The sequence below is a fragment of the Ilyonectria robusta genome (assembly GCF_021365365.1).
Source record: "Ilyonectria robusta strain PMI_751 chromosome Unknown BGZ61scaffold_47, whole genome shotgun sequence".
In the NCBI taxonomy this organism is placed as follows: Eukaryota; Fungi; Ascomycota; class Sordariomycetes; order Hypocreales; family Nectriaceae; genus Ilyonectria; species Ilyonectria robusta.
In genome coordinates, this window is record NW_025764481.1 from 117498 (window position 1) to 134650 (window position 17153).

At 53.2% G+C, this 17153-nt stretch overlaps 6 protein-coding genes across 6 annotated transcripts; 4 read left to right on the forward strand and 2 right to left on the reverse strand.

The window, feature by feature from the left end:
- Positions 1-1286: 1286 nt before the first annotated feature.
- On the reverse strand, positions 1287-3930 carry BGZ61DRAFT_568210 (Dimethylglycine oxidase). The gene has a single exon (XM_046255994.1). The coding sequence runs from the start codon at positions 3831-3833 to the stop codon at positions 1326-1328; it is 2508 nt and encodes an 835-aa protein (XP_046095116.1). The 5' UTR covers positions 3834-3930; the 3' UTR covers positions 1287-1325.
- Positions 3931-4940: 1010 nt separating this feature from the next.
- On the forward strand, positions 4941-6358 carry BGZ61DRAFT_371707 (FAD dependent oxidoreductase; the record flags this gene model as incomplete). The annotated part of the gene is made up of 3 exons (XM_046242125.1): positions 4941-5751; positions 5802-6045; positions 6094-6358. 3 exons carry the CDS (start codon positions 4941-4943, stop codon positions 6356-6358), a joined length of 1320 nt encoding a protein of 439 aa, XP_046095117.1.
- A 256-nt stretch (positions 6359-6614) lies between these two features.
- On the reverse strand, positions 6615-8467 carry BGZ61DRAFT_540724 (uncharacterized protein; the record flags this gene model as incomplete). The annotated part of the gene is made up of 3 exons (XM_046254948.1): positions 6615-7315; positions 7362-7721; positions 7771-8467. 3 exons carry the CDS (start codon positions 8465-8467, stop codon positions 6615-6617), a joined length of 1758 nt encoding a protein of 585 aa, XP_046095118.1.
- A 2438-nt stretch (positions 8468-10905) lies between these two features.
- Positions 10906-12308, forward strand: BGZ61DRAFT_404460 (uncharacterized protein). The gene is made up of 2 exons (XM_046243127.1): positions 10906-11229; positions 11281-12308. The coding sequence occupies exons 1-2, from the start codon at positions 11071-11073 to the stop codon at positions 12112-12114; spliced, it is 993 nt and encodes a 330-aa protein (XP_046095119.1). The 5' UTR covers positions 10906-11070; the 3' UTR covers positions 12115-12308.
- Positions 12309-12749: 441 nt separating this feature from the next.
- On the forward strand, positions 12750-14918 carry BGZ61DRAFT_486405 (uncharacterized protein; the record flags this gene model as incomplete). Its single annotated transcript, XM_046249857.1, has 6 exons — positions 12750-12752; positions 12806-12861; positions 12910-13074; positions 13130-13446; positions 13493-14376; positions 14436-14918. 6 exons carry the CDS (start codon positions 12750-12752, stop codon positions 14916-14918), a joined length of 1908 nt encoding a protein of 635 aa, XP_046095120.1.
- A 501-nt stretch (positions 14919-15419) lies between these two features.
- Positions 15420-17093, forward strand: BGZ61DRAFT_568213 (cytochrome P450; the record flags this gene model as incomplete). Its single annotated transcript, XM_046255995.1, has 3 exons — positions 15420-15707; positions 15775-16920; positions 16986-17093. The coding sequence occupies 3 exons, from the start codon at positions 15420-15422 to the stop codon at positions 17091-17093; spliced, it is 1542 nt and encodes a 513-aa protein (XP_046095121.1).
- Positions 17094-17153: the final 60 nt, after the last annotated feature.

Below are 17153 nucleotides of genomic sequence, written 5' to 3' on the forward strand. Positions count from 1 at the left end.
GATAAGTGACCGCTGGTGTTATTCGCCCAAGTTTGAGGAGCATCAACAGGGTCTTGTTGAATGTCTCAGAATTTCATCGTTGACCATAAAGCTTGGACTCGGACCAGAAATACAGTACCTCAGCTCATGTTTTTATTCTAGCACACCTAGAATTTTAGGTCAACACTGACTTAAGAGCCAACGATGTTACTTTCGTCATCTAGGTCGCTTTATTTTCAGGTTTTTAGATTGCGTTTTATCCTGATCTATATGCATCCGGGTTTAAATTAATTCCCTCTCTGTTTTTAATTCAATCAATATTAATATTTTATATTTTATGATATATATTCTATCTGATTTTAAGAAATAAATTATAAATATTAAATAAAAAGTACCCATAAAAAGAATTCTAAATAATATAATTAAGATAAAAAATAAAAAAGACTTTAATAAACTAGACTGAAATAGAATATAGCTATTAAAGGTACCAAAGCTATAAAAGAAGACTCAGTATTTGTATATACAGTGGGTAGAGGAATGCCATAGGATCTCAATAATAGGCGGTCGAATGGCATATCAGACTCATACTGGTTCGAATTTCAAACTTCGCTAAATACCAAGGCTAGGGCTCTTCTGTTACTACAAGGTGCAGTATATCTGTTCATCTATTCACGATGGAATGCATCCAGGGTCTATGGCGGCTGCCAACGTTAGTTGATTCTCATGGCATGCCTCCTGCTCAACTGGATCCCCTCATAACCCCGAGGGACTTTCGCAATTATGTATCCCCCCTCACCTGTCTCTCACTCTCCCTTCCAACACACACTCTATTCACCGCCGAGCCCACCCTTTCCTTTTCCACAATGAAGCATCTTTCTCACAGACCAGCTTTGACCCTGTTAATCAAATTCATCACGAGTCAATTATCTAGCAAATCAAAGACTAGGCTATGGAAACCAGCAGCGTAAGATTGCAACAAAATATGTTGCCCAATTCAGTCTATTTAACCATACACACAATTCGATGCTTGATGGTGCTGCACAACAACTACTCATTCTGGATAATCACGATTTTGCGCGAGGACATTCACCGTGTTTGACTTTGATATTGTAAATAACCTTCCACCGAAATCAAGCGCACATCATCCCCAGCTATAAATAGTCTACTTCCAGCCCACCGTGATGTTGTCACTGCCTCCCTGGCCTACTATCAGGGCATTAAAAACCCATCCCTTATCTGCAACTCTATCACATTCACAGCATAAATAGAAACTGTAGCTGATTGAAGATTTCATATTCAAATTTGTCCATACATGCATTCGTTAATTTCATAAACACCCCTTCCCATTACAGCCTGTGCTCCCTTCTAAATACCTCCACGTGGCTCATCTGCGAGTCATATTGCTGGTCAGCCGCAACAGTCGCCTTAATCAGTCGCCCAAAGTACTGAATCTCCACACTTTCTCCCTCAGCCACCGTGTTGGGCAGGTGAGCAAATGCAAGGGGCTTCCCAAGCGTGTATCCAAACGCAGCAGTGGTGACATAGCCCACGGGTCGGCCATTAATGAGCACCGGCTCCTTGCCGAGCACCATCGAGCGGCCGTCGTCGACGGTGAGTGTGCGTAGCCGTCGGGTAGCTGACTTCCTCGAGCGCCCTTGGATTGCAGCGTGGCCGACGTATCCCTCCTTGCCCGCCTGGATGGCGAACTCGAGGCCAACTTCGTACGGGTCGTGCTCGGTGGTCATGTCAGTTCCCCAGAGTCGGATTCCGTTCTCCAGTCGCAAGGCGTAGAAGGCGGCTCGGCCGGCTGCAATCAACCCATGGGGCTGGCCGGCAGTCCAGAGGGCATCCCATAGACGGAGACCATTCTCAGCGCTGGCATAAATCTCCCAACCAAGCTCACCAACGGATGACCGCCGGATCGCCGTAACTGGGATGCCGGCAATGATTGCTCTCTTGACGCAAAGATAAGGCAGTCCCTTGTTGGTAAAGTCATCGGTACTGACTGCAGCCATGACGTCCCGAGAACGAGGACCCCAGAGTCCGATGCAGCAAGTTCCGCCAGTCACGTCGCGCACCTGCACGGATCGCCCAGGGGTGATCTTCTTTTGCTTGCGGGCTTCGTGGGTGAGGTAGGCCACGTCGGTGTTGCTGTTCGCGCCCACCAGGAAGACGTCGTCGGTGAGTCTGGCCACGGTGATGTCGCTTCGGAGATGTCCGTGGTCGTTGAGAAGCAGCGTATACGTGACAGCTCCTGGCTTCCTTGTGACATTGCCTGTGGTCAGACGCTGCAACAGGTCAACTGCACCGGGGCCGGACACCTCGATCCGTCGCTGTGCAGTCATATCGTACATGGCCGCGGCGGTTCGCGTCTTCCATGCCTCTGCCGCAGCGATGGGCGAGTAGAACTGAGCAGACCAAGAATCGCGCTCCACAGGCTGCCACTTGGCCGGCAACTGCTTGAGCAGCTCTGCGTTCGCCTCATACCACTCTGGGCGCTCCCAGCCGCCCGTCTCCAGGAAGTAGGCGCCAAGCTCACGCTGACGGCCATTGAACGGGCTGACGCGGAGGTTGCGGGGTGACTCTCGCGGCTGGAAGGGGTGCAGGATGTCGTAGACCTCGACAAAGTTGTGTGACGACGTCTCCTTGACGTATGAAGGGGTGAGCTGGACCTGATCAAAGCGTGACAGCTCGCACTCGGCGAGATCAATGGTAGACTTGCCCACGGTCAAGACTTCAGCCACGGCGCGTGCCACACCGGCAGATTGTGTCACCCACACGGCCTCTGCTACGTAGAAGTTGTCCAAAGTCGGCGCCAGTCCAACAAGGGGTCCGCCATCGGGGGTAAAGGACATGATGCCGTTGAATCCGTCAGCAATCTCGCACTCCTTCAGGGCAGGGAGCATCTCCTGGGACAGCTTCCAAGCCGGCGCAAAGTCTTCGGGAGTGAACTCGAGGCGCGACGGCATGTTCTGGTCGTTGACGTGTTTAGGAGTTACGCCCAGTGAGGCGGCCACGACGGGCATGGGACGGTGGTTGTAGAAGCCAATGCCGTACTGCTCACCGTGTTCGCGATAATAAAGATCTTGGTCCTGGTGGCGGAGAATGGGTAGTCTCGCTCCGTTTGGCAACTCGTTCCGGCCCTTAGAGGCTGGGACAGCGGTGGTCTTGACATATTGGTGTCCCATGGGTAGCAAGGGGACGCTCAAGCCGACCATGGCTCCCACCTCGACGCCCCAGAAGCCGGCGCAGGAGACGACAATATCAGCGGGGATAGTGCCATTCTGTGTTATCACGCCAGTGACTCGGCCATCCGCCTGCTCAATACCGGTGACGGGGTTGGATCCGATATAACGAACGCCGGCCTCGCGCGTACGCTCCATGAGCAACTGAACAGCGCGGGCGGCCAGCGCCAAGCCGTCAGTCGGAGTGTGCAGGCCTCCGAGAACGAGATCCCTGTTCAGGTGGGGATAGATCTCGATGCACCTGTCTGCGCTAACCAGGTGCGCCTCGATGCCCCAGGACGAGGCGTAGCCGTGTTTCCGCTTGAGCTCCTCGAGCCTCGCGGGGGTGGTGGCGATTTCCAGGCCGCCCACCTGGTTGAAGCAGCTCTGGCCGTCCTTCTCCAGCGACTTGAGCTTGTTCATGGTGTACTTGGCCAGCAGGGCCAGCGTCTTGGAGGAGTTGGTCTGGAACACCAGGCCGGGGGCGTGCGACGTGGACCCGCCTGGCATGTCCAGGGGTCCTTGGTCGACGACGGTGATGTCGGTCCATCCGCGCGAGACCAGCTCGTCGGCGAGATTGGTGCCGACGATGCCGGCGCCGATGATGACGACGCGTTGTGAGAGCGCCATGTCGAGAGGCTGTGGTGGTTTTGGGTCACGAAAGATGGACTCGGGTTTACGAGAGCCGCCTGGTTCAAACGCTCAACAGCGGAAAGATGAGATGAATATACTATGACAACTCTTTCATAGGCCTCCATTCAGAATAGGTTATGCCAACATAGTTATAGACAGACTTCCGTCTATCCCAAGCGTTGCTTATCTAGAACCCGGGTCTTGATGCGTCCACGTGATCGGAGGTTGAGAAACGAGAGCCGGACTGGAGGGCGCGTGATGGTTTAATACCACCAGAGACGCTTATCTTTGCTGTGAGGAAGCGGGGATTCTGCGGCGGTGGGGTAGGAATCCGCCCTTGGGATGCCATTGTTATCAGCGGCCAGACAAGGCGTAGCGTTGATTGGACTTGTCTAGACGTCACGGGAAAGCCTCGAGTTCTCCGGGGCAGCCTCAAGTTTCTTCGGGAGTGAGGCCGGGCCCGTGGCGTTTGTTAGCCGAGCTGGGTTCCCCGGAATGTCTCGGACCATGAGTTAATGAGTATGTTTCTTGAAATAGAAGCGGGGGGTTTGTTAGTGGTGGGGCGTAGAATCCTGGAATCCGCCTTTGGGATGTCAATTTCAATACGGTAGAGATTCGTGGGTATTTTCCTTTGTTAGTGGTGGGGCATCAATCCGCCCTTGAGATGTCATTGTTATCAGCCGCCACTCGATACGCCAGATAACGTATACCGAATGGCACCAAATAGCACCAAGTGGGCTGCAGAAGGTGGCAATTGATGCCCATTGGCGTGCTGATTGAGGGGTTCTGCGTCTTTGTGACCTCTCGCTTAACCCAGAACCGGCAGTTTTAGCCAACTCCACCAACTTGGCGATATCTGAAGCCGAACCCTTCAATCCACGTGATCGGATGCTCTTCCGGAGTCAAAGGCCGGCGCCCGATATAAGACTGCGAGACGGATAGGCCGTGTTGAGTCGCCGCAAGCAACAGCAACTCCACGATCTGATGAATAGCGACTTTTCCTCGTCTTTTCCTGATATCCCATACCCAAGTCCGTGCGGAGACGTCCCCGATACATACAAAGATCCATACGCAGACAACCGGCCTTGCGTAGAATCAGGAGAGATGGCGTCCACCAAGCCGTCGTACCTCATCGTCGGAGCCGGTGTGTTTGGCGTGTCCACCGCCTACCACCTGCTCAAGAAGTATCCCGATGCATCCGTAACCATGGTTGATCGGGACGCCTTCGACGCAGACAACCGCTGCGCCGCCTCGTGGGACTGGAACAAGGTGGTGCGCGCCGACTACGACGACTTCGTCTACTGTAAACTCGCCCTCGAGGCCCAGGACGTCTTCGAGACCGACCCCGTCTGGCAGCCGTACTTTACCAAGACGGGCGTCTACTGGATGTGCCGCAGCGACTACGCCCAGGACGTCATCAAGAACCACCAGAAGCTCGGCCGCGGCGACGACATCTCCGCCGTGCCCGTTGCCGAGGCTCGCAAGCTGTACGGCGGGCTCTTTGCCAACGCCGACTACAGCGACGTCAAGGAGGTGCTCATCAACAAGTCCAGCGGCTGGGCTGCGGCCGGCGACGCCCTGCGCGCCATCACCCGCGAAGCCATCAAGCTCGGCCTCCGCTACGTGACGGCCGAAGTCGAGACGCTGCAGTTCGACAACGCCGGTGCTTGCCGCGGAGTCAAGACGAAGTCCGGCGATGTGTTGACGGCTTCGCACGTTATCCTCTGCACGGGAGCATACACATCCAGGCTGTTGGAGTACAGCGCTGCGAGCAGTGGCCTCACTGGGCTGCGAGATGAGGGCAGGATTGTGGCGGGTGGTATCACGACGGGAATGAGAAAGGTCGAGGACCCAACAGAATACGCAAAGTTTGCGGCCATGCCTGTGGGCTTCCAGGGATACACCGCCGAAGTTGGTAAGTTGATATTCAACCCGTCAGACGAACCGGCCAGCTAACAGCAACAGGCGGCTTCATTGGCAGTCTTCCCCCGACTCCCGATACCCACGAGATGAAGTGGTGGGGACAGACCATCTTCAAGAACACAAAGGAAGTGTTGCCTGGCCGTCACATTTCAATGCCGCCCTCGGGGCAGGACTACTCGCAGTGGAATGTCTCCAAGGCCCTCAAGCAAGACATCAAGCACGCATCCGAGGTGTTTTACGGAAAGGAGACCGACAACTGGACGTTCGGCAAGCACCGCATCTGCTGGTAAGTCACCCCGTCTCAACCCAGCGCACAACCGACTAACACAAACAGGGACGCCTTCACCTCCAGCGGCGACTTCATCATCTCCCCCCACTCGGCCGCCAAGGGCCTGTACCTGGCGACGTGCGGCTCGTTCCACGGCTACAAGTTCTTCCCGGTGCTGGGCAAGTACATCCTGCAGATGCTGGAGGGCGAGCTGTCGGCCGAGTTGGCGCAAAAATGGGCCTGGGACCGCGTGCGGCCGGATGCGGCGCTGAACCCGGAGTACCCGCGGGCGGAGATGAATGATTTGTTAGACACGGTTGCGCGGTTGTAGAGTGTAGAGTACAGGGTCAGTTTCAGGGATCTCTTCCATAGAAAGGGTTGTTTAAGGCGTAATATTCATCCACATGTCTTGTTTCCATATATACTCGTGGTGCATGTTGTTTCGATCTACTAGGGGCTCTCTCAATCGTGATAGTTCGTTTATGTCATCTACAACAGGTTGGTATGTTGTGATCCTCAATCACATGGTGCGAGATTCACGGGCATGCAACCTATTATAGCATCATACTTCTCATTATTCTATGTGTCTACATGTCCTCCACAGGATACCCGTTCTCGCTATCAAGAGTCTGTATATACGTCTTCGTCTTCTCCCACGCCAGCGAAAGATTAAACCTCTCAAAGGTCGGGTGAGCACCCTCGACGTTGGGCTTCATCTTGTACTCTGGCAGCGTAGTCTTACCAAGCACATACTCCCAGCCCACCTCAGTCTTCTGCCTGTTGAATTCGCTATCCTTCAAGCCAGCAGGGTGATACTGCAACTCCGGCTTCAGCTTTTCAAACATGCTATGACGGTATCCGACTGTAGGATGGACTTGCTCGTTGGTCTCTCCTGGCGCGGCGGCAGTCGTGTAGCCTCCGGGAGTACGGAACTTAGAGCCGTTCAGCCCAGACAGCATGCCGTAGCTGTCGATGATGGTGCCAGTGCCCCAGCCAAAGTCTCGGCGGAGCGTGTTGGGCTTCTTGGACTTGGTCAAGGGATGCATGGCGGTGTTTGCAGCAGCCGACGCGGTGTGCACGAGTGCGCGACCGGCCCATTGAGCCCAGCTCAACTTGGCAGCCTCTTCGTCTTCCTTGGCGAGTTTCTCTCTGTACTTCTTCTCCTCTTTGTTGAGGTCATTAATGTGCTTCTGGCGAGCCTCTGACTCCTTGCGGATTGTCTGCTCGTCGATGGCGATGTAGGGGCTGATTTGGTCGAGCATCCAGGCGAATGTGATGTTGGAGGTTTCTATCAAGTCAGCGTTGATTCAAGTTCGGTCATGGGTTGAACATACCTTCCAAATCTCCCCTGTTCTCCAGCGTGTTGGTTGAGCCACCACCAATGTTGATGTGCACGCCTGGGAACCAGACTTGAAGAAGCTCAGATCGTTTTTTGAGATCCTCTTCCAGCTGATACATCTCTCGGCGGGCCTTATTGTAGGCCTTCTTGAGATTCTGTCTCTCTTGGAGAGGAATCGTCACATCATAAGCCTTGGAACGCCAAGCCTGGTCTGCTTCATCAACTCGCTTCTGCTGCATCTCCAGATCCTCGACTGTCGTCTCCTTCTCCTTCAGCTCCGGCAAGTGCCACAGCGACGGCGTGAATGGTCCGCGGTGCTCATCCATCGCCAGCGCTTGGAACGCATGCCTGACATCTGTCGGTGCGGTTAGCGGAGATTTCGGTAGCCACGACGATGGACTTACTCGGGTTTAGCTTCACGTTGTGGAATCCATGCTTGTCTGGGCCCCATCCAAACTTGACCCCGCGCATCTCAGGAATGCCCAGGGCGCCGACGGTTTCATATACGCCGACGACTTCAATCTCTCTAGACTCGGGTGTCCTGGCCCATTCCCCACGAGGGGGGTTCTTCCAGCCAAAGTCCTCTGTCCCGTAGGCGGCGGTTTGGTTCTGGTCGTCTTCCGGCACACCGTCGAGATAGTCGAACCATGCGTCGCTTCCATGGAACCTCTCGCCCTTGTAGTTCTTCTTGTAGAGCTCCCAGATCTCATGGAACTCGTGCAGTTTGCTGGGCTCGCAGATGCCAATATCCGAGATCAACCCGGCAATGGACCGCGCCGTGTAAGCGCCTCGCGAGAAGCCGAAACAGTAGATTTGGTCGCCCGGAGACCAGTTGAGCACAACAAAGTTGTAGGCCTCGATGATGTTTCCTTCCATGCCTGCGCCGATGAAACCCTCCGTCATATTCCCGATCCAGTTGGATGTCGTGGCAACACCGCTGTCGTACCAGACAACCTGCTGCCACGTCTTGCCATTTCTGACGTCGGTGCGCTTCAGGCTGCGGGCCAGTCGGGTCACGTTTGAAGCAGTGTGCTTCTCGCCCAAAACGGCAGACTGCCACGAGCCATCACAACAGATGATGATCCGCTTGGGAATAGACATGGTGATGAGATTGAGAAAGTGGTGAGGAATGCCAGAATATTGCTAGCCAAGAATGAAAATCAAAGACTCTGTTCCAGAAGCAGGAGGACCCCTCACTTATAGGCAGAATGTGTGTGTCTCGTAACACGTTCCACACGGCCAGACCATCTTTCAGCTACGCCGTCAGTCCAGATTCTGTCGACTTCTCGTCAGCTGGAACGCAGCCAGACGGAAACTATCTATACGCTATTGACTTAGCTGCTGCGGGCGGGCCGGTGCTGGAGCTGTGAATGGCTGCAGATTGACGGGTCAAGCCAATAGTCCCCACCACCATTCCGTTCTGGTGCATCTACAGCTTGTGAAGCTCCACAGTGACTCAAAACTATTGACACTTTTGGTCCAGAACAGATCTTATCTCAGCTATGACCTTTCGTCTCACCTTGAGCAGGATTGACTCTGGTTTAATCCTCAACCTGTTGGGCCTTTTGCATAGAGCTAGACAAATGGAAGAGGTCACGAATCATTGAGAAGTGACGATTTAACCATGACGCGGGTCCTTTGTAAGGCTGAGTGGTTTAGCACTAGATTGTACTTTGCGTAAGGCGATATTGCATGTTTTGTCCTGTTCCCTTGCAGCTAAAGTGAGCTCGCTTCTCACCTACCCTACAGCAACCCTGGACAAGCTCCATTGTAGTGCTTGTCGGGCACAAGGGAGTAATGCGACATCCTTTGCGTTTGATTCCTTCTCACGAGTACAGAAGAATTGCAAGGGATGGACTGCTCGGTTAAAGAGGAAATACAGGAGCTCCATACCTCTAGCCGTAGGGTTGTGCTGCGTCGGACTGCTTCTTTCAAGAGGACACAGACGTCACCCGACCAACAGCAAAAGGATGGAGGATCGACTGACTCCCCTGGACTCATTGAAACCCCCCTCAGGGACCCATTTCTTGCTTTGTCTTATTTTGAAACCTCGCAGCGCCAACCGCGCATTGTTATTTTATCATACCGGTCACAGGTGGCGGTTGACGCTCTAGAGTGGCCACTGCTAGCATTGCCCTATTATGTTGGAACTCAGCTTGCTGCTAGCTGTCCCTGCTCTTTCACATCCTGAGGTGGCGAAAAAAATTGGACCCGTGGGGGATTTGAAAGATGCAATGGCACGCGGTTAGCTGCCGAATTTTATAAATAATTTGCCCAAAACAAGCCTTGTGCGGCTGGCGACACAAGCATTCCAGTCCTCTTGTCAAGCGGTTATCAATCATAAGTAGATAATTATAATATATTTTTGAATTTTCAAACCGTATTCTACGTTGAAAAAGTGGCTGACTACTTTACCATAATTGGGAATTGGCTATCATGGACCGTCGGTCATTTGAGTAGCGTAGCACTGTTGATTAATCAAGCCAATAACCATGTCGTGACATCTGCAAAAAGTCTTCAACGCAACATGGAAGGTCAAAGTCTCTTTCCTCGGGTAGCGGTTCGGGTTCCACCTTCGCTGGTCCTATTTTCTCCTTCGAGGTGACCGCGCATTGTCCTGCATAACACCCAAAGCCATGCAGCCCCCCTAGCAACGGCAATGCGACACTACTTGCGTCAAGTCCATCGCCGTTTTGAAAATTGAAGTGGCGGCATTGAAAATATGATAAGGCTGAAACAATTAAAAAATCTGCTTTAAATCGACAGAATCCGGATGTTTGTTGTATTTTGGGGTCAAAGTCTGGGATAATATGAGGCACTCTGACATCATACCAACTGAGGGTTGCACTGCTTTACAAAGTTAGTCGAGAATGCGCTCCGTCACTTGCAGTACCCAGCGAGGCCTCTGGACGTATATCTGAATGGACCATGACGACGTTCTCAAACAAAACCAAAAATCGCCACAATGGGTCAATTGGACCAGGTTGTTTCAATTCCCCTCTGACTCAGACTTGCCGCACCAAATAGCCGGGCGGGAATGCAAATCCTCCGCATCTTCGGAAATGAAACGCGGCCCCAACTTGCAATCCTGCCCAACATGGCCCGGCTTCCCCAGTCACCAAATCTTAATCAAATCCCCTGTTGGTAAGCACACGCTCTGGCAGCTCCGCGTGTGGCCATGCCGAGGTTCTTGTGGTAATTACTTCGGGCGGCACAGACCAGAAGCCGTCGCAGCAAGGCAGGTGGAAGAGCCCAGGCTGTAAACAAGGACGCGGTAATACGAAGCACACCGGCAGGGATGCGCGTGACGGTTGCATTCCTCGGCGGACCCCTGGTGACGTCGTAAAGCAAACCTGTGTGTTGACTGTGTGTTGCCGGTCGGAATGGAGCAACCCGAACGATTGGGCACGAAGTGAAGCCGGGATAATCCCTGAGATCTAAGATTGCACGGAGGTTCGGGGGGGTTATGATTGGCCACACCCCCTGACATTAGTGCCGTGTTTTACCAGTTGGGCACGTTAGGTGTCGATATTGCTTATGCTGTGTAGATTTTTTCACTCCGGTTTTCAATACCGGGGCATTTGATATAAGAAGAGAAGGGCGGGCTGCGTCAGGCCGGGGCTCGCCAGCAACCTCACGCACATCTCCCGGTCGCCATTGGAATCGAGTCGCAGCTGGAATCGTTGATTCTCCCTCAGCCCGCCATGGTCCACGCCTTGACAGTCGCCCAGGTGGAGCAGGCGGCGTTCCACATCATCCGGCTCATCAGAAACACGCGCGGGTTGGAAAACACGCGGCTCGCGGTCATTGGCGACCTGGCAGTCTGCAAGCACTTGCCCCAATACGACATACGGCGCATCACGGTGAGCTAATTGGCCTGTGGCTGGCGCTGCGGCGGCTAACGATTGATGTAGAGCATCGACTTGATTGTGAGCAAGTCGTCGTCGCCCGGACGCGTGAAGAAGGAGATTGTTGGCCATCCCATGAGCCCGCTGGTCGAGAAGTCGGGAACTGTCTTCTACCGACACACCAGCGGCTGGGAGATGGAGGTGAAGCTCATCCCCGACTGGCTGTGTCCGTACCTCCCTGACTCCGCTCAGCCGGTGCGCGACGACATCGACACGCTGCCGTACCTGTCGCGGGAAGACTTGTTCGTCTTTACCGTCGACGCATGCAGTCTCCACGACAGCACGGCCAACAAGAAGCGGGAGGCGTGCGATGCCGCGGCGCTTCTCGAGTTTGCCTCGGAGCACTTTCCCCTGACGCTGGACGAGGACAAGATGGACAGAGTCGAGCAAGCTCTCGCCGACGTCGTCGAGTTTTCTCCTCCCGAGTGCGACAAGAGCTGGTGGCAGCGACGTCTGGGCCAACACCCCGACAAGCAGAGGTCGGCCCAGGAAATCTTCGCCGACCTTTCGGACAATCCGTCTCCCACGCCTTCGTCGCCTGCGTCGCCCATCTCGCTCAGCGGCTACTCCTCCGTGTCGCGATCCTCGTCTTACATGAGCGCCACGTCTGCGCACTCGACTTCATCGTCCATCTCGTCCATTCTCACCGCTGACGAGAAGCCGGATAAGCACGTGCGGCCGCGCAAGATGAGCATCACGGGGAAGCCATCGCGGCACAAGAGACACACGTCGACATCGACCGGCGGAGCTGTCACGATGACCACACTCGCTGCCACCATGAAGCGCCTGGAGCTGGAACGGCCAGCGTCGCCTGGCATGGCTTTGACAAACATTAGTTAATTTTTCCTTTGTATCAAAATGGGGAGAGGACAGCGGCTTGTTATTCCGGACGGTTACTGCTTGGGCTCGGGCTCATAGTCAGTGTGTAAACTAGTAGATAGATACCCATGCTGCGAAGGAGCAGAGATGTAGGATTTGTTAGACCAGTTTTGAAGATTAGACTAGAGCAATTTCAAGATACCCTTTTTATCGTCATGACAGTTAGTTTCTATCAAGTATCGAGTATCAAGTATCAACTAACGACCCACTTCACTTGTTGATACAATCTTCGGTCAATTTGGCCGACGGTACCGATCACACGGAGCCATGATAAGGGTGGGGCCACGTCTCCCCCGCATTTAGCCGCAGCTCCTCTGATAAATATCACTCCACAAGAGACCCCTTTTGCAGACATGCATGATGTGCCTCTCTGCTGGACTAATTATTGTAGATATTTCAGTGTGATGGAGGAAACGCGTCAAGTCAAGCGAGCGCGTCTGGCCTGTGAGCCGTGTCGGTGCGAAGACCTTTACGCCTTGTTTGAGCCAACTCTGACGTTATCATGAAGCCGGAAGAAGTCGAAATGTCCGGGCGAAAGACCGAGCTGTTCCAGCTGTCTGCGGCTGGGGCAGACATGTGCTTATACTCCGGCAAACATGGTTTGTAGCCGCGATAAGAGATATAAGGCTATAGCGCTGATGTTGTTTCTTAGGAGGATAGAATACACACCATCGAGGGGAAACTGGACCAGCTGATCCAACAGTTTAGGTGGGTTGCTCAGCTATTCGAGCACGGAACGTAGCTCATATTTTGCAGTCCTACTCCCGCAGCACCTAGCCCGGCAGCACAATCCTATCAGTCAGTCCCATCATACAAGGCGGTCCCATCATATCAGGCAGTTCCGTCATACCAGGCTCCAAATCTAGATTCTGCCGCCGGGTCTTTATATTCTAGAGGCGATAGGCGAGACGAAAAGCTCAGGTATGATATGATAAACCAAACGCAGATTCTTGCAATGCTCACAATTACGAACCAGCAATATAGGCCCCCAAGAGATAAGCCCGGACGACTTTGGCCAGTTGTATCTTACCTGGTGCCACAACCAACCCATTGCTCTGTTCAGACAAGATACATTTCTTGAATCTCTCCACACCCGGGACCCTGAGCTCGTCCTTGCATTGCAAGCTCTCAGTCTACGGTTTCCTCCAGGCACGCTAAGTCTTCAAAAGCAAGATCAGTTGGATGCCATGGCTAGGATGTCTCGCCGACGTGTCATGGATAGGGTTATAGAAGGCTACGTCGAGCTGTCAACGTTGCAGACCCTATGTATCCTGAGCATAATTGATTTCACAGGTAAGAAATCTTACCATGCTGACTATTCATGCTGACTATTCGGTAGATGGCAGAATCGTTCAAGCCGACCTAAACCTCTCCATGGCAAGCCACTTTGCACACAGTCTCCAACCAAGCAGCGCAATGAGCGATTCCGAAGAATGTCTCGACTGTCTCCGAAGCATCCTCATGCTGCAGCGGCTTCAAGGATGCATTTTCCCCGGATCTCGGCTGGCGAGCGTCACGCCAACGATACAAAACGGATTCCCCGTCGCGGGCCATGCCAAGTTCTGCAAAGCCCCCGAGCCAGCTGTGTTGGCCCGGACGTACGTGGATAGTCAGATGACGACTGGGATTCAGAAGCATACGAAGCTGGTCAGCGAGGTTTGGCAAATGGCCAGAAAATACGCTGCCTATCGAGTTGGACCGGATGAAGTACCGCCCTGGAACTCGCAATCCGACTACTCGTGTATCATGCAGGGCCACATGGATATAGATTCCCTCGTCCCAACAAAGTATCGATTTTCCTCGGAAAGATTCGGGGACCACACGGCGGAGGAACTGCAGCAGCGGCGCGACTATTGGGGGCCGTGGCTATTCATCCAGTTCATCTACGCAGCGATCCCATGCTTGCTCAACCATCCCTTTCTTCTATCCATGCGGCTTCGAAACTTCCGCCACACGATGCCGCAGTCCTTTATTTACCAGTCGTACGAGCTCATTATGCGCCACACGGGCTGGATTATTTACTTTATTGACCTCTCGGAAAAGAAATCCTTTGTGGTGTCTGATCCGTCGCTGGCTCATTGCGTCGGTATAGTTGCAACAATCCATCTGCAACACAGTTTTGTCGACGATCTGTCGCTTCGTGGCAAGGCCCAAGCTGGGTTTGAAAAATGCATGAAGTTTCTTCGTCGCATGGGGTCCATTTGGCCGAGCACTGCTATCATGGTACGTGGCTACCTCGGCTTTAGATCTTGACGTTGCCATGACTAACGACGAGGTTATAGGCTCAAAACTTACTGAAATTACAAGCCAGTATTGCATCGGCTCACTCACCTAGCTCTCGGGGCCCAGAAGACCGTGGGCTGGAGGGCGGCTTTTCCATCGACGCCCAACTCCTCTGGGATATCTTGATATACGAACAAGCAGGACTCCACAATGCGACGGCAGATCAGTCCATGTTTGGCGAGTCATTAAAATCCGAGAGAGCACATAGCGAAAACGATTTAAGTCTTGCCGCCGCCAATCTTGTCGGGTCTGCCGGCATCTCGGGCCACAAAACGGTGCCCGCCAAGTACATAGTGCCTCCATATGCCCCCAGCGAGGGCGGCACACCGCCGAGAATGACGGATCGAATGGTCTCGGATGTGGAAAAGTTGGTAGAAAGCAGGGCTTTTCAAGGACTTGGGGAGGTCAACGACCACAGCTTTCTGCAAGCTAGCGACTTTAACAAGGCTATTGAGAATTGGTGGGACGTTGATTTCTTGTAGTCAATGATGTTCCATTTTCTCAAACATGGTTCCTACCTGTAATCACCTACTGTTTCTGCTGAGGAGATCGGTAACAGACACTTGCTGCTAGAAGGGACCATCCAACTTGAGCAGCCACACATTGAACCATCGGAAATGCACCGCATTCTCTTTACATGTGATAAGAATTGGCGGACGGGGCACCTCAGTGTTGCATGACATCCAATGAGTTTCTGCTTATTCCGAAGTTCCGATCCGTCCAGACGCTCTAGTGTTAGAATCGGAATAATTGGAGAGGGCCAGGAAGAAAACACGACGGAATCCGGCCCGACGGGATTGAAAATGAGGAGTCGACGTCAATTATCATCTACCGAACCGCGGGGAAATGACCGGATATTTTCATGATTGGCTTAATCCCCAGTGCGTGCTCCCCCATGGGGTTTATCATCTGGGGCATGTTTGCGGTGCATCCCATCGTCATTTGCAACTGTCGACATTTTCATCTTCATTTGAGCTGTCGCGATGCTCGAAACGGAGAAATTGTATCTGGTGCTGGGTGCCATTTCCGCTTGGATCCTGGTTTCTCTCGTGCGAAACGTCTTCGCGTCCGGCGTTCGAGACCTTCCTGGGCCATTGTTGGCCAAGTTTACCAACCTCTACAGACTTCTTGACGTCTCCAAGGGGTACAATCATGTATCACTTGTTAAGCTGCACGAAAGCTGCGGCGACAACGTGCGATTCGGTCCCCGGGTTGTCAGTGTTCGGAATCCCAAGGACGTGAATAAGATTTATGGACTCAAGGGAGGATACGTCAAGGTGCGTACTGCATTCTTAATGAGCTTGAGGAGGGCCATGACTGACATCGGAATAGAGCGAGTTCTACGCTGTCCAGCAACAGCTAGCAAATGGAAAAGCGACGCAGACGCTGTTTACGACATTAGACGAGGCATTCCACGCCAGAATTAAACGGCCGGTTGCGAGCGCGTACTCGATGACAACATTGACCGATTACGAACCCCTCGTAGACCGAACAATCCTGGCGCTATTCCAACAGCTGGAGGACCGCTATGCTCGCCCCGGCCGCGACTGTCCTATATTTGAATGGCTTCAGTATTACGCCTTCGACGTGATTGGAGAGGTGACGTGCAGCGAAAACTTTGGCTTCATTGAAAAGGGATCCGACGTAGGCGGCATCATCGACGCGCTCAACGTGACCATGGACTACAACGCCTTTGTCGGACAGATTCCGTGGCTGGATCACTGGCTGAAGAAGAATCCCGTGTGGACGCGGATAGCACAACCTACCGGCGCAGTGGCCCAGTTTGCCCATAAACAGCTCCTATCGAGACTTGACGAGACGAAGGAAAAGGTATCGAGCGACAGCATCGAGTCGCAGAAGCGGGACTTTGTGGATCGATTTTTCCAGGCCAAGGAAACGCATCCTGAGATTGTTGATGATCGCCAGGTGTTTTCCTACATGGTCACAAACATGTTTGCTGGTTCTGACACGACGGCTATTTCTCTGCGAGCGATCGTGTACTACACGCTGAAGCACCCGAATGTCTATGCCAAGCTGCTGTCGGAACTCGACGCTGCTAAGGCATCTGGGCAGATCAGTATGCCTGTGACGTGGAAGCAGAGCCAGACCTTGCCCTATTTCGATGCTGTTGTCAAGGAGGCCCTGCGTCTTCATCCTGCAGTCGGGCTTATCCTGGAGCGAATTGTGCCCAACCAAGGCCTGCGACTTGAGTGCGGTACAGTGCTACCCGCCGGAACCATCGTCGGCGCATCGCCATGGGTGATGCACCGAGATCGGTCTGTATTTGGGCAGGACGTTGAAAGCTTCCGACCGGAGCGGTGGCTGCAGGACGCCACCGAGGACGTCGAGAGTTACAACAAGCGCCTCAAAGCCATGAAGGGTGCCGATTTCACGTTTGGAAAGGGACACAGGACATGCATCGGAAAGAATATCAGTTTGCTGGAGATTTATAAGATGCTTCCCAGTTTCTTCCTCAAGTACTCGGTAAGCCGAAGCCTCCCCCAAGCCGGTCCAAGATTTTGTTGTTGACAATAGATGCGCAATTACAGGTTGAACTTGCTGACCCGGAGGCGACATGGAACCTCAAGAACTCGTGGTTTGTCCGACAGGAGGGTGTCGAGGTGAGGATGAGCATCAGGGGCTCGAAATCTCAATGAAGTACTACACACCAGCAAAAGTGGAAGCCATTTAAAAGACAAAAATAGTTTAGGCCATAT

Bases quoted from the DNA above. Each gene is read 5' to 3' on its own strand.
- BGZ61DRAFT_568210 (XM_046255994.1), bottom strand. From the start codon at position 3,833: ATGGCGCTCTCACAACGCGTCGTCATCATCGGCGCCGGCATCGTCGGC.
- BGZ61DRAFT_404460 (XM_046243127.1), top strand. From the start codon at position 11,071: ATGGTCCACGCCTTGACAGTCGCCCAGGTGGAGCAGGCGGCGTTCCAC. The intron at 11,230-11,280 runs GTGAGCTAATTG...CGATTGATGTAG, and splicing joins ACGACATACGGCGCATCACG to AGCATCGACTTGATTGTGAG.